General features: G+C 48.6%; 1 protein-coding gene across 1 annotated transcript in view; it reads right to left on the bottom strand.

Annotated features, from left to right (window-relative positions):
- Positions 1-15,980, bottom strand: part of ACACA (acetyl-CoA carboxylase alpha) — a 103,141-nt gene that overhangs the window by 69,037 nt on the left and 18,124 nt on the right. The window contains exons 9-24 of the mRNA XM_083875298.1: positions 15,635-15,690; positions 15,402-15,572; positions 14,640-14,801; positions 13,898-14,061; positions 12,993-13,143; positions 12,012-12,115; positions 11,424-11,505; positions 10,030-10,175; positions 9,255-9,405; positions 7,879-8,013; positions 7,369-7,515; positions 6,446-6,634; positions 5,817-5,917; positions 5,622-5,710; positions 4,517-4,641; positions 1,312-1,425 (exon numbers count right to left, since the gene is read on the bottom strand). Of these exons, the coding sequence (XP_083731424.1) occupies positions 1,312-1,425; positions 4,517-4,641; positions 5,622-5,710; positions 5,817-5,917; positions 6,446-6,634; positions 7,369-7,515; positions 7,879-8,013; positions 9,255-9,405; positions 10,030-10,175; positions 11,424-11,505; positions 12,012-12,115; positions 12,993-13,143; positions 13,898-14,061; positions 14,640-14,801; positions 15,402-15,572; positions 15,635-15,690 (2,087 nt within the window). The remainder of the gene's footprint in view (positions 1-1,311; positions 1,426-4,516; positions 4,642-5,621; positions 5,711-5,816; positions 5,918-6,445; positions 6,635-7,368; positions 7,516-7,878; positions 8,014-9,254; positions 9,406-10,029; positions 10,176-11,423; positions 11,506-12,011; positions 12,116-12,992; positions 13,144-13,897; positions 14,062-14,639; positions 14,802-15,401; positions 15,573-15,634; positions 15,691-15,980) is intronic.

The raw sequence follows: 15,980 nt of genomic DNA, 5'->3' as shown, positions 1-15,980 counted from the left end.
AAGCCTCTCCCCCCTCCCCGGCCTCATTTGTGTCTCTGCTCTGTTTGTATTATTGGCAATTCCCCACGGAGAAAGGGAGCAGCTTCAATCAAGTTCCATCAGTGCATGTGATTTAGCAGCGCAGAGCTGCTGGTCCTGGGGATTGCCTGCCCAGCTGTTAATTGGGAAGCAGAGCTGGCAGGGAGCAGCTGTGGGGAGGACTGTGCTGGAGCCAGGCTCTGCTCCTGGGCAGGGCAGGGAACAGACACACCAGTGCCAGGTATTAAATGCCCAACGTGAAGGATGCAGAGGGAGGAAATGGAAGCAGCCAGCAGGGAAAATGAAGTGGAAGAGCAACACAAGGACTGCAGAACCATCCCCGGCTGCTGCAGGGAGGTTCAATAGCCAGAACGGTTCAAGGACACAAACACAATCCTGAAGGAAACAGAAGGTCACTGAGCAGCTTCAAACACCGTGTTCATTTTCAATAGTCAAGCTTTGAAATAAAAGGAGAGACCCCTGAAGTGTGAGCTTTCCTGCTTTAGGCTGGAGATAGGGACTGTGGAGAGAGAGGAGTGATCAGACTCCGGGGTCAGTGTTATCAGGAAACCACTGTGCCCTCTCACCCCTTCCTGGCAACAGAGGGAGGGTTAAACTGAACTGCTGAAGAGGAAGCTCACAACAATATCTGGGTGCCTATGTGACATTCAAATCAGCTCTGCAGCAGACTCTTGGAATTTACAGTATCCAGGGGTTTTTCCAATTACTTCCAGGTTAAAACAAAATTGACAAAGCGCAACTCAAAGATGGAATAAACCCTGCAAAAGGCCAGCAGCATTCTTTGTGGTGATTCCTCAGAGCTGCAAAGAACATCGGTTCTTGTGCAAATGGCTCTCCCTGTTCCCTGCACACGTGGATCCACAACTGTGAGGCAGCTGAGGAACCTGGAGAGCCTGTCCATGTTGTTCCTGCACAATCCAGGCAGCCTGTGCTGGTCAGGTTTGCAGATGACAAAACCACCAAAAAAACCACGGTGACCAAGCACTTCCACTTCCTCCATCAAACAAACCATGGGGTACTCCTGTGTGAGCCAGACAAAACTTTCTGGAGGAGCAGTGACAAAGGGAATGCACGTTGAATTTAAACATTCCAGTGCTTGGGAACAGCACAGTAATCATCTGTCACCACGGTTAATCACTGTTAATTAGCTCTGCTGTCAAAGTGCTGCTCACAGGAACCCACTCTCCCCCATTTGCATAGTGATCAAAATAAACATCAGGAGGGATGGATTTCCCAAAGGGGGGAGCCCCAGGCCGGGCAGGGATCCCTCACCTGCCGCGCTCGCAGGGCCACCTTGGCGTTGGTCGTCTTGCTGAGCTGGGTCAGCTCTGTCAGGATATTGATCAGCTCGTCTGTCAAGGTGGGGTCACGGCCACAGAGCTGGTCCTGGGAACAGAGAGAGCAGGGAATGCTTAGAACAGAGAGACAACATCATCTGTGCTCCCCCTGGAATAGGGGACACACACTCAGGGCTGGATCACATCATCCCCAGGAGTCCTGACCTGGATCATCCTGGAATTCTGGGCTGACAAGGACACAAGTATTCAGCATTCAATGATTTTACCCACATAAATAAAAAAGAAGGAAAGGACAGGCAGCATCTCCCATTCTCCTGTTTGTGGCACATGTTTCGGCACTCATGAGAAATGGGTGACTTGTCAGAGAGACGCAGAAAAGCTTTTCCCATTGCCCAGTTTCAGGTTTGTACCAGAAGTTTTTCCCAGCACCAACACAAAATTCAGAGAACTTAAAATATAGCCAGACACCTTGTGGAACACGTAAAGGTCAGCAAACCTTCCCCATGAAGGTGACCAGAGTCACACTGCCAAAGAACCTCTTAATTTCCATTTAAAAACACACCTTGAACCTCAGAAATCCCCACAACTCCACAACCACAAACCACCCAAGCTTTGTGCAGCTTCAGCCAACACCAGAAAAAAAAAAAAAAGATCTGTCATTCCTCTGACAAGGCTAAGCAAAGCTAACTAAACCCATGAATAATGTACTGTATTTCCTGCCACAGTACAGCACTGACTCCATAATATTTCTTCTAACCAGAGAATCCTGGATCTGAGCAAATCCACAAGCTTACCTCACTGCCTAAACTGGCTGGATAAAACAACAAAACTGAAGAGCATAAACTTCCAGTGTTAACGCTGCTCCAAAACTCTTCTGAATTCATCCATTAAAAAAAAAAAAAAATGCCAACAGTAAAGGCTTCCTTCCAAAAATAATTTCAATTCCCATGAATAATCCCACAGTCTTCAACACTCCTTGTGAGCCTCTTCCCTCCCACCCCGAAGCTGGAAACTCTCTAGGAGCCTCTAACGTGATTCTTCCACACAGCACTTAACAGCTTGTCTTGATAAATTAATCATAGGAGGGAAATGTGAGATGAAACAAGGATTTGCCACGAGAAAGAGCTGGTGCCTAAAAGTTTAAAGAGATCTTAAACACCTACAGACCAGAATGGGCCATTTGAAGATCCAAGAAATAGAATAAGGATAAGGGGAAACCTCTGTGCAGCAGGTGGGATTGACAAACCTGCCAGGGAAAATAAAATAAAAACCAAAGCCAAAGAATACAGAAGGCCCACAGAGTGAATAAACTACACAACAGCTCATACTCCACGAGATCCCAAGGCTCAACAGCTTTTCCCTCACACTGCTCTTGATCCCTGTCTCTGCAGCCCCACTCAGGCACGATGGCATCTCTAGGAATGATGACACAGGGAGACAGATCATATTCAAACCACTGAGAAAATATCTGAGCTCCTAACTCTGATTAGTCTGCTGTGCCCTCCTGACCAGCCCTGGGCCACCAAACACGAGTGGGATTGTTCCCAAAGAAAGTTCTGTGTATTTATCCACTCCAGGACACTGTGGGGATTCACGGGGAGTAATTCATGAACTCCTGGGTTTGAAACACAAACTCCTGGGTGTTGTTTTGTTGCTGCTCCAGGGAACAGAAATCCAACAGGTCCCTGCCATGCCACCAGCCACTCCATCCTGTTCAGGCCCAGGATGTGCATAAGTTAAGCACAGAAAACAAACGTACAACAACAAATCACACTGTATTTCAACAGCTGTATGAAGGATGAAGCAGTTCCCACCCCGCCTTCAGTGCCTGCTGGCTAAAAAAGGTGAGTGATGGCAGCATAACACCATTGCTAAAGCCATCCTCAGAGCTCCTGGTTAATGATGGATTCCTGGGATACATCAATCACAGCCACACAGGCTGCCCTCACCCCACCCCACACAAACAGCCTGGCCACCCATCAAACACCAAACGTGCCATGGGGGGACGTTCCCATGAGCTGGGAGGGAGAAAAGTGATGCTCTTTTGGCTCATGAAATGCCTGGAAGCTCAGGGACATCCTGAGCTGTCAGCTCCAAATCCAGCAGCTCAAAGCAGCTGTGCCAAGGGTGACCACAGGGACACTGTCCCTCCTGGGCTGCTGTTCCCACCCCAGAGGAGAAATCCCTGTGAGGTGGCACTGATGGCACTCGGATAACCAGGAGAGGCTCTCCCACCATGGTCTCCCTGCTGTTCAAAGGAATGTTTGGCCTTTACTTGAGCAGAACAAACTGGCAGCGATGGTGGGAAGAATGACCCAACAGGAAAGGGACAAGGGAGGCTCCCTGAGGTCTCCCCACACACCCAACACCGAGAGCCAGCGAGGCTCTGCCCGCACCAAGTGACAAACCAGCCCCAAAGTTCCAATCCCATTTCAGCAAGGAATAATCAGGATGACAACAACAACAACAACAACAACAACAGCCCAAAGCCAGGCTCTGGCTGTGCCTGCACTGATTGGCAAAGGCAGCAGCAAAGCCTCAGCCCAGCTCTCTGACAAGGGCTAACGCCTCGCCGGCACCCCCGTGTAATTACACACTTGAGTGACTGGACTCTGAAGAAAATTGAAGGCCTGAGCTGTGAACAGCTGCCATTTTCTCTCTCCATCACGCCAGCGTGATTACTTGAGAAATGAACAGCCCCGGCTCAAAGCTACTCCAGAATTCTCAGAGGAAATATGGCTCCGTGTTCAAATAATGAGATTCTTAAGGCAAGCGTTACTTACAATCACACCACACACCAAAAAGGGAAAGGGGGAAAAAAGAAAAGGGGGGAAAAAAAAGGAGAGCCAGGAAGAAAAGAACATCAGGATCCTTACATCTTACAAATGAGAATTTAAGAAACTCAGCCTCGATCTGGGAAAATTATGACACTTTTTTTTTTTTTGCTTTGGAGAGTTATTTCGTGGATGGCTACTTTGGATGTATTTTTGGTGGTAACAGACCACATTGTGATTGTAAAATAAAGGGGAGAAGGAGGGAAGGAGGGAAGGAGGGAAGGAGGGAAGGAGGGAAGGAGGGAAGGAGGGAAGGAGGGAAGGAGGGAAGGAGGGAAGGAGGGAAGGAGGGAAGGAGGGAAGGAGGGAAGGAGGGAAGGAGAGGAGAAAGCAGCAGACACTTACAATGAGCATGGTAACCAGCAGGTTTTTCTTGGTGACCTGGGCATGGGAGAAGATGTAGTTCAGCACCGCGTTCATGTCGCTCTTGTTCTCCTCACGAAGGGTGAAGACACACTTGTCATAGTGACCTGCAGGCAGAAATGCACATTTCTTTTCCATCCTTCACACCTCTGTGGCAAGGATTGCAAGTTACTAGATAGATGTGTCTTTATTTTTCTACAATTATTTTTTGAGAATATCCTTGGGCTGAAGGGAGCCGACAAGGAAGATGGAGAGAGACTATTTATAGGGGATGGAGTGACAGGACAGGGGGGAATGGCTTCACACTGACAGGAGCAGAGTTAGGTTGGGTATCAGAAAAAAAATCCTCCCTGTGAGGGTGGGGAGGCCCTGGAACAGCTGTGGCTGCCCCTGGATCCCTGGAAGTGTCCAAGACCAGGTTGAAAAGGGCTTGGAGCCACCTGGGACAGTGGAAGGTGTGGAATAGTGGAATGAGATGTGCTTTAAACTCCCTCCCAAGCCAGACCATTCTGTGTTTCTCTGTGGTCCACACAATCAATTTGGGAAGGAATCATTCCCACCATCACCTGCTGCAAACTTTAATTCTAACATCCCACTCTTATTAAACAGCTGCAACACCAAATGCCTCCTTTGTGAGCAATACTGACAGAGGAATAGGGAGCTCAGACTTTCATTCAAATGACAACCAAAATGAAATAACAGCAAAAAAGCCTTGCACCATCCTCTGCTGCCAGCAAATTGAAGTGGAAATGAATCTGCAGTACCATTAGGCCAGGGCAGGTAATGGAGCAGGACAAAAGAAGAGAGGAATCTGAACTACCTGTAAGAGCCAGAGCCTTGGAATTAGCCAGGGCTTCATTGCCATCTTGTGCCTGGATACAGCAGTGCAAGGCACTGATTTCACCTCTCAGCTTCAGCAGAGCTTTGGGGACAGAATATCCCCTACAGAACCCAGGAGACCCTCAAAAACAAGGCTGTGCACCTCATCCTCAGCACAAAGTGAGAGCAAACCTCCTCCAAAGGACTTTTCCAGCACCAAACACAACTCTTTTAACAAATCAAATCCTTGATGAGCCCAGGAACTCACCATGCTGGAACTGAGTCTCCACCTTCAGGTACTGCCTGAGCAGATCCATCACCACGGCCTTCATGTGGCCCCGAATGCCACTGCGGTACCTGCGGGGGCAAAGACACCACAGCCAGCCCTGAGTGAGGCTGGAGACACGCAGAACAAGCCCTGCCATGCCTGCTGTGCTGCAGGGCACCCCTGGGGAAGGCTCACCTCTGCACCAGCTGCACGATGCTCTGGGTGTTCATGAAGAAAACCTCGCGCTCCGACTTGCGGTTCAGGGTGGCAGCGTGGCTGTCCAGGATGTTGGCAATCTGAAAGGGGAAAAAAATACAAAACATGGAAAAAAAAGCACAGGGAAAAGCCCTCAATGGGCTGGACAACCAGCAGAGACACACCAGACTCTAGCAAAGGAAGTTCAAGGCCTGCCAGTGATATAAAAATCAATGCGCTGTATCGTGCAGTGGAGAAATCAGCTTCCAGCATCACCTTACCCTCCCTTGGCTGCAATCACTCTTTTCTGAGGCGACACTGCCACTACAAATGGCACTGCAGCACATGTAGCATGCAAAAAAGCAAATAAATGCCCACAGGGCCACTGATAAGATTAAAGTGTTTCCAAAGTGCCTGGTTAAACTCTACTGAGCAGGGAACACGTACCCTTCAGCACAGGTAGAGACAAGCCTAGAAGTGACACAGCAAGTAGGTTTCATCATGAGAATCCCATGTTCAAACACACCTTTCAGGTCCAATTAACCTCCATATCATTTAAATGAATTTTCTCTCTCTTTTTGCCCCAACACAAACCAATTTTTATCCCTCTATGAGGTGTGGTTGGTCACCTGCTGGCTGGGAAACTGGCAGAGGACCGAGGTGATGTTGCTGGCATACTGGGCCATCTCCTTCTTGATGGACTTCTCCACATTGGGTGGTATCCGTCCAGAAACGCTGGTCATGATGTCCTGAAGTTCCAGCAGGGGCAAGGATGGATCCCTCAGGGTCTTCATTAACCTCTCAACCCAGCCCTTCACCTAGAGACAGACAAGGCAGTGTGAAGGAAAGAATGAAGAGAATAAACAAGAAGGGGAAAAAGGAGAGGGGTGATGTCCAACATCCCATCTGTCCTGGATTGCAGTGTAGGATGTGCACAAAGAATTTATTCCATCCCCATCTCCATGAGCTGTTGGAACCAGGTGGGGCAGTGTTTTCCCAGGCCCCTCCTTTGGGCTCTTCTGCTCATGGCCCATCAATGCCTTGCCCAGGACTCACAGGGAACTCCCTCCAGGAGCTCTCTCTGTTTAATGGGCCATCAAGGAGCCACTGCACGACTCCTCATCCCATTGGGAGATGCTCCCAATGCCCAGGGGGAGGAGCCAAGCATTCCCACCTGGAGAGAATCTGGGATTTGGGACAGGACAAGCAGCCCTGAGCCACTGGATTCCCAGAGGAGCAGAGCTCCCAGACCTTTCTGTGGGATCACTGCTTCAGGAAGAGCCCCTCACCTGGACTGCTCCCACCACCCTGCTCAGGGTGTGTTCTGACTCTGTCAGTGCTCTTTTGTATTACTGCATTTATTTTATTTTATTTTACCGTTTTACCTTTCTTCTTATTAAACTGTATTTCTGACTTGGAGCCTCTCACTCGTTTTGCTTTCAAACCACGACAGCATCTCATGGGTGTTACCCCATGGCAGAAAAATTGCCCAACCCTTCCCTTAGCTGTAAGAATGTTTTGTTTTGGCTCTGGGAGAAGAGGCCCCCAGTACCTTGCTGCTGAAGAAGGGCTCTGGCAGGCAGTAGCCATTCATCACGTTGACCAGGTTGTCCAGGACGTAGTGGAAGATGCGGTGGAGCTTCTCTCCCCGCAGCGCCGTGCTCTGGATCTGGGGCAGGGTGCCCGTGTGCAGCTCAGCCTGCAACAGGGAACAGCCTCACTGAGCCTCCTGTGGGCCACCAGCCAGGGGAACAGCCACTACCCTCAATGGAGCCAAGGCTTAACTTGTGAGGATTCCCAGAGTGGGAAATGCACTTGGTTGACAGGCACTTCCCCACTAAAGTACTGAGGAAAGCAGAGAGTAGCAGATAAGTTTAGCCTGAATCAGAGAGAGGGAGAAAAATCTCAGCCCCAGTCTTCATCTGAGACAAATAAACAGTGAAGTGACAATTCCAGTGCAATGCACAAATGGGGAACTGGTTCACTGGTTCATCTTGTACCACTCTTGACATCACTCCTTTATTAAAACCCCACCAAACCTGTGCCTTCTGCAACCCCTCACCTGCTGAACCCTGCTGGGATCATCCAGCTGGAGCTTGGCAATCACACAGCCTGGATCCAGGACTGCCCCTGGCCGTTTGACATAGTGGATACAGCCTGATTCTCCTGCTGTTATTGTCATCACCATCTTCATCACCTGTAGCAAGGAAAACAAACAGGTTACACACTCAGCTCCATGTGCCCCAAAATGGTTCTAGTTTTGGGAGCCAGCAGGAAGTGCCCCACCACAGACAGATCTGCACGAGCACCTCTGGCATTCAGACGTTCCCAAAACTTCCAAGATGTTGGGAACAAAACTCAGACACACCAAAGTGAATGGGAGAACAAGATAGTAGCTGGCCAGAAAATAGTGCAGCAGGAATTTCAGGAAGGTCACTGCTCACACTGCCTGAACCAAGAGGTGACTCAGGAAGGTCCCACACTCAGCACGAGGAACAAAGCAGACAATTTTCTGCTGCATTCCAAAGGCTCCTCTCAAAGGCTACAGTCACACTTTCAGTTCAAGCAGAGGGAAGCAGGATTGGTTTCTAGAGCTCTCAGACAGCTCTTCCCAGACAGAAATGCTCCCGTGGATCAAGAGCTGTTGCCTTTGGAGCAGAAGGGCTGGGTATGAGGGGCCAGGCTGGTTTTACTCTTGCTCTGCTCTGCACCACTGGGAGCCACAGGGATTGTGTGGGTGGTGCCTTCTTAGCCACGACTTGTTGCAGTGCAAAAACACTTACATAAAATAGCAGGATCTCTGTCTTGATATTTTTCTCCTACACATTGTCCCCAGCTGGTTTAATTGCCTCTCTGTTATCACACACCTTCCCCTCCCTCAAATCTGTTTTGAGCCACACACTCCTACACAACCCCTGGTGCTTTCCTCACCGTGATGCAGAAATTGCTCATCCTCCTCCTCTGTAAGAGTTAAGTAACTTCTCAGGGAGAAGGGAGGAGTGGCACTTATTAACTTTTGGGATTGACCTGATAAATGGGCAGCTAACCAGGATGAAGTCTGTTGCTTCATTCTGACTCTGTGTCAGTACTATAAGGAAAATCCTTCTTCACCATAGCTGGGTAACACATGGATCCCACCTTCCCTTGGAATCTCAGGAAGGTGATAACCATGGTCTCACTGCTGAGAAATTTTGCTCTTCACTTGGTGTATAGTCATTAAAACTCAAATTTTCAGCTGTTAAGTCATTTCTTCCCCACCCCATCACTCTCATTGATGATGAGTAGTAACCTCATTTTAATCTGCTGTAGTTCAGGTTAAAATTTGTAAATGCAATATTGTGAATTATCCCTCATGCTCAACTCCCAGCCCCAAAACATCCAACATCCCTCCCCCTGAGCTTTTCCCTGGGAAGCCAAACAGCTCTCTGAGATTTTTACCTCAATTTCTGCAAAGCACTGGCCTGCAAACACGTGTCCCCCATCCTCCACCACATACTGGATCAGCTTCCCGGCGGAGGGCGAGCGCAGGATGGAGGGATCGTTCTCCTTCTCAAACACACAGGTCTTGTTCCCAATGGTGATGCGATACCTAAGAAGAACAGGAGAGATCAACAACAGAATTCCTTGGGGAAGGCAGGGGAAAGGCAAAATCCAGGCTTCCTTTCCTTATTCTACTTAGAAACAAAACTACGGAAAAAACACCTTAACAAGCTGAGAGGTGGAGATTCAAACCCAGAAAGTTCCCCAAATTCTTTGTCCTCCTGAGCAGATCCATTACTTTTCCCAGAAGGTAACACAAGCAGAGGGGGCAGAGTTCACATTCCAGACCTGGGGATGCCCTTTACTGCTACAATCCTTGCAGGGAATTTTGAGGGGATGCATTGAAACAGTAGAACTGGTCTTTATTTCTAAAGCAGCTGTGGAATTTCAAGAATTTTAAAAACTTCCAGGTTCTGGGTTTTTTTTTGTTTTCATAATCCCAAAACTCCCTTTTAAGGGTCAAACAGAGGAGTATGGATGAAGTACACAGCTGGATCCTTCTTCTAACAGCAGCCAAGATCTGTTCTGTCTTAAAACTCACCCACAGCCCAGCTAGTAAACCCTTTCCAGGAGAGAATTCCATTCCCAGCTGATCTTTTGACAAGCACAAAGCCTCAAATACACCTCACTCTGGCTGTGTAAATGCTAAACATGAAGCTGTAGAGGCTGCTACCTGTCCACTTCTTCCTTCATGTAGGTGGTGTAGCTGCTGCCATCGTAGGAGAGGAGCAGCCCCCCGTCACTCAGGCGATGCACGTCGACCTCCACACAGGAGCTGTTCATGATGACCACGTAGGAATTGGGAGACTGCCTGGTCACCTGTAAACCCACAGGAATGGGAATTACCCAGTGAATTGAACACAGCTTTGAGTGTCTTGGCTGCCACAGCACACAGCTCTCCAAGTGCTGCAATAGTGGGGATTAATGAAGAGGAACGGAGGTGTTTGATGTCGTGGAAAAAAAATTGGGGTCGCAAAGGCAAGTAACCAAGCTGATCACAGGGATGGAGCACCTCTCCTGTGAGGAAAGGTTGAGAGAACTGGGATTGTTCAGCCTGGAGACGTTCTGAGGTGATTTAATTGTGGCCTTCCAGTGCCTGAAGGGAGCTCACAAGAAAGACAGAGACTTTTCTCAAGGGTCAACCCAAACCAGTCTGGGATTCTGTGACACAGCAGCCAAGAGATGCCAGAACTAGAGCTGTCTATGAATGTTGATTTAATCCTCTCACCCTTTTGCACTGATGGTTGAGGTTTCATTGTGCATTCACAGACCATTTTCTCACCCTCATCTACTCACAAGTCACAGTCGTGTACTAAAACTGCTCAATGGAGGAGATCATTGGGGGAGAAAAAAGAGAGATTGTCTCACAGGGAAAGCAACAAGTGATCCTTGGAGATCCCTGCAGAAAGGGATCCTATCTCTGCCTCAGAGCTCCTATTTGAAGCTGGGTAAATCCTTTAAAGAACACTCCAGCTGCTGCTCAATGCCTCTGTTCCTCATCAGAGATAAACCCAGGCAGGAGCAGAATTCTCACCACTGCAAAAACCAGCCTATGGCCTTGTCACCAAAAACTTCACCACCACAAATCTGCCTGAGGAAGCGAATGAAAATTGCACAGGCAACCTTAAGTCTAATATTTCCTAACTTTCAAATGTTTTGTTTTGCAACATGGGGTTTTGCATGCAGCAAAAAAGCAACACCACAGGGAAAAATTGCTGCAAATTCTGTCACGTTGCTGTGTCAAAACACCAGCAGAGTAGAGCTACATATTCAGAAAAAAATCAGCTGGAAGTTTTGGTCAACATTTAGTAATCTTTGCCTGCAACAAAGTAATTTTCACCCTCCTCAGAGCAAGAGGCTGAAATGTTTACAGAGACACTGCAATGGAACAACATGAGGGGTGTTATGGTAAGGGATGCTGTGCTGATTTCTTCACCCACTAAAGCAGAGAAAATAAACCCTGCTCAGCTAGAACTCCCTGTACAGATCTGTGCAGGGATGAGGCCAGAGCGGCACACACAGCCATGTCCAGCTCAGGGGCAGAGGAGGGAGGGTCCCACACTGTACCTTCAGCACATATTTCCGTCCCTCGTAGATGAGCTCCACGTCCACCGTGTTGAGCAGGGTGTGAGCAGGGAGGACTTGGCCCCTGGGAAGGGAAGCACAAAACACAACTCATCTTCCACAAGCCACCAAATGACTACCAAGGGTCTACAGAGCTTCAGAGATGCATGCAAGGCTTTAGGAAACGCTGGCAGAGAGATGGGAGGAGGTTTTTATAGAGTCTCCTCTTAGTAGACATGAATCTGGTTGACCAAGTCAAACAAAGTGTCTCCAGCCACACAGGCCAACTTTGCTCTCCTTCCCATTCACTCCTGGGTGATTCAAGACTCCCTAATGCTGCCCTAGCAGCACACAGAGAAAGAACTCCATGTTTCTGAGCCATTTCCTGGAGCTCCAAGTAGAAACCAAAGCAATCAGTGCAGATATCAGGGGATGTTTCGAGGAGATGCAGATACCTGCCAGTTTTGTCAGTAGATAAAGAGCTCCCTGGGGCCTGGGAATAGTCAGCAGAAGCCCTGAGCATTCCTGGACTGGACTTGAACAGAACTTGTACACCAGGAGTAATTACTAGAGAGCAGGTTGAACTTTTACCTCTCCAGGGAGTGCAGGAAGTTGGAGACGCTGTTTCGGAAGCTGACGTCGGCCACGTGCAGAGCCCCACACACCACCCCCAGCATGGTGTCAGGCCTCTCAGCCTAAAAAAGGGGACAGGCACAGTCACACCTCCTCCAGCCTCAGTCCAGCCTGAACACCCAGCTGGAAGAACCAGCAGTCTCAGCTCTATTTTTGGTTCATGGCAAATTCTCTTTAAAATCGAGTCAGTGTAGCAGCCATGTGAACTCTGCACAGAAATCATTATTTCTGTAACTCCTTAAAACTACATTTTCTTCTGCCTGGATTAAATCCCGAGGATCCACCAACATTTCCACTGTCATCAGCCCCAGATTCCAAACATAACACTGGCCTCAATGCTTTTCTAGACAACTTTAAGACCAACTTCCCCCAACAGGGACAACCTAAGATTTCGATACATGCAGGAAGTGACACCACTGAAAATGTTTATTCATTAAGTAGACATTCACCACTCCTAAACCCTTTTGCAACAGCAGCAGGCACCCACCCCTTCCCCTGCTCATTGCCACGTGTGTTCCTGCAAGGGGAAGCAGCTGCACCTGTAAAAGGGTCATTTCTACTTTGACCCAATCCACTCTCACTACCTTGTATCATCACCACCCCAGGAGATGGAGGACGAGGAAGAAGGAGAGGGACATGAGGTACCACTCAAATTTGACCATTTTGTCCCCCATTTACTTCTATTCTAAGAACCCTAAAACTACTGAATTTTGCATCTTCTACTGTGCTAAACTACTGTTTTCACTTCCTGGTGATCTTCAATTCCTCTCTCAGTGTCAGAAGCCTCTCCCATGGACTAAAATCAAAGCCAGTGTTTTCCTGGGCTCTGTGCCAAGGCCTCCAAACCCCCTGGACTGGCTCCACACCCCCTTTCCAGGGCTCAAATTCCCTTCCTCGGGTCCCAGTTCATCCAAGGGGATGCCCTGGACTCCAACACACCTGCACTTTCTCGGCGATGAGCCGGTCCAGCCAGCCCGTGTCGATGCGGTTCTGCTGGAAGCTCTCTGTCTCCAGCAGCTTGATCAAGTATTCCACAGTGGTCCTGAAGTCCCCTCGGATGGACAGCTCCTTCAGAGCCACCACCATGTTCCTGAAAGGGGAAAGAAGCCCTGTTATCTATCCCATCCTAACAGAGCTGGCAGCTCCACAGAAAAGCACCCCAAGGTCGGAGCAGAGGAGGACAGGCACTGGAGCAGGATCCTGTAGGAATGTTTGGGAATGGGAGAAGATTGATTTCCCTGCTGATGAGCAGCTCAGTGAGATCAGGAGTTGTCCCTGTCATCATCACCCAGGGCCCTAGGATGTTTTCAGGGGTGTACAACAGACAGACAGACAGACAGACATGATGTCCACCCCACCCAGAGTGGAACTGGGGAAAGGCTCTGGATGAAAAATGTGGATAACAGGACAGACAGGTCTGCTTCAGGACCAGGTGATTTATAATCCCACACCACAGAGGACACTCCATGGTCCACAAACCATCCTGAAGCATTGGTAAGTCAGGTTAGCAATGTTTTTTCCCAGCCTTCACCTGGATGTTTTAAAGAGGGACTTTGACATTGTGGTAGCTGTGTCATAGCCCAGCAGCAGCTATACAAGGCAGGGATGAGAGAGACAGGAAGAAAAAGAAAAAAAATTGAGCAAAAAGTGTAGAAATGTAGGTGCAACACTGTGGAATTGCAAAGCAAGACAGGATGAGAAGCCTGAAATGGAAAACAAGACAAAGACAGGGAAATTTCTCTTGGAACTCCTAGAAGTGAGGAGCCTTGTTTTCCCGTGGCACTTTGGATCAAAGAGGACAAACCCGAGCCATTCCCAAGGCTCTCCCCACATTCCTGACTTACGAGATGGCTTCCTCACGGTTCTCTCCCCAGGAGAAGCAGTGCCCAAACTGGGAATCAGCAAACTCATGGAGCCCTCCTGCAGCAGCCACGCTGAAATAGCCCCAGACGTTCTTATTGCTGCGGAAATTCAGCTCCTGGACCGTGCCAGAGCTGGGCTTGAACCCCTGCAAAGACAGACAGACAGACATTGCTCTGGGCCCTAAAGAAAGGGTAAATAATGCAGAATTAGGGTTCTGAAGGCTCTGAGAGCATCTCTTTGTGCTGCAGTGTAGTATAACAAGGCCAGGCTGTGTCTAACTGGAGTGTAAGTGAGGTAAGGGAAGAAATCTTTTAAATTTGCTGCCAGCATTTATCACCCCTCACTTAGAGGGGACACAGGTGGGTGTGGACTCTTACAGAGGACAGCAGGCAGCAGCAGGGTCAAACATGGAAAACTTCTTTATTTTTCTGACTCCACTACTTATATACACGTTTTACAGAGGGCCAGGATTGTCCCAAGGAGGTCACAACCTCCTGACTCCATTGGTCACCATCAAGTTCTCCTCTCAGAGAACAACTATGCAAAACACAAGATAATTTCTAAAAATACATATAATTTACATTAAGCAGTGCGAGAATCAGGGCTGCAAAGATTCAAACACTTGAAAGCAAGAAAACCAGGGGCGACAAGCATTTTCAGCAGCAGCAGGGAGTGGTCCTGTGAGCCCACAGTGAGCACCAAGCACAGAATTTAAGCTCTCACCTCGTCAGGATTCTCACTGGTGATGCGGGCGGCAATGACGTGGCCACGGGGACTGGGGACGTGGGCTGAGTTCTCAAAATCAATGGTCGTGTCTCCCCAGGGAGAAACCCCATACATCACCCTGATATCCTTGATCCTGTGCAGGGGGACCCCCATGGCAATCTAAGGAGAAAAAAAAATAATTATAATAATAAAAAAACCCCACCACTAAGTTTCTCTCCTCGCACAGACAAATATTCCCACTTCCCAACTCAGCTCAGTGTAATATCCACCTTAAGCCCTTCAGCCAGTATTTTCCACTGACTGATTAAAAGGCTCCAGGGGAAGCTGGCAGTGCCAGGTCAGCTGAGGATGGGCATGCATTAGGGCTGTTAAAAATATACTGAGGTCCCAGTGAGACAGAAGGGCCCTAATTGGTTATAGCAAACTGTGGAATTTTGCAATTATAAACTGTAGGGAAAGTAACCTGCAGAACCAGCTGCTGGCTGCAGCCTTATGGAGCAAAATCCCATTTGCCCTGTTCATTAGTTGGGTATTTTTTATAGATAGAGTTTTAAAAAGAAGTAGAAAATCATACAGAGCCTTAATAAAGTGTTAGGGGACTGTGGAAAGTTGGGGGCCAGGAGTTTGGGGGGGACACACAAGGGACTGACAAACCACAGCATACTACAGGATCTCTGAGGGATCCCCTTGTGGCTTGGGGGAACTTCAAACCACCCCTGAACCTGCTGAAAGCTGAGAAATCCCACGTTCTGTGCTCACCTGGAGCTGTGCTGCTGGCAGGTTGACATCTGCCACCATCTCAGTGCAGGGATGCTCCACCTGCAGGCGTGGGTTCAGCTCCAGGAAGTAGAAGCTGCCATCCTGGCTGTACAGGTACTCCACAGTGCCTGCACTCACGTAGCCCACCATTTTGGCCAGCTTCACTGCACACTGGGACACAGAAAAACAGAATATTGCATTGCCAGTCAGCCCTGCTCTCTCTGCTCATCCACCACAGCCACTTCAGATTTTTGCTGGCGTTCCCCAAAACTTGTAACAGGCCCAAGACCTGCCCAGAGACAAGCCTGTGGCACAGGAGTCCTGATTTCCAACTTTATTTCATCTACAAGTTTATTTCATCAATTCAATTGATGAATTTCAATTTACAGAATTCAATTTACAGACGGCAGATATTGAAGCAAGTATTTGCTGCTCTCAACATCAGGCAATTCCTGCAACTCCTGAAATTTGCTTTTAATATGGTAACACACATCTAAAACACACTTCCCTCCCCTTTTTTGCCATTTTTTGGAGGGATATATATCTTTGAAAGGAGCTGTTGGTGAGATTGAGTGTGGA

This window comes from Zosterops lateralis (assembly GCF_965231275.1).
Source record: "Zosterops lateralis genome assembly, chromosome: 19".
Classification (NCBI taxonomy): Eukaryota; Metazoa; Chordata; class Aves; order Passeriformes; family Zosteropidae; genus Zosterops; species Zosterops lateralis.
The sequence above is the reverse complement of the archived record's forward strand: the minus strand, read 5'-3'. Positions and strand labels throughout refer to the sequence as shown.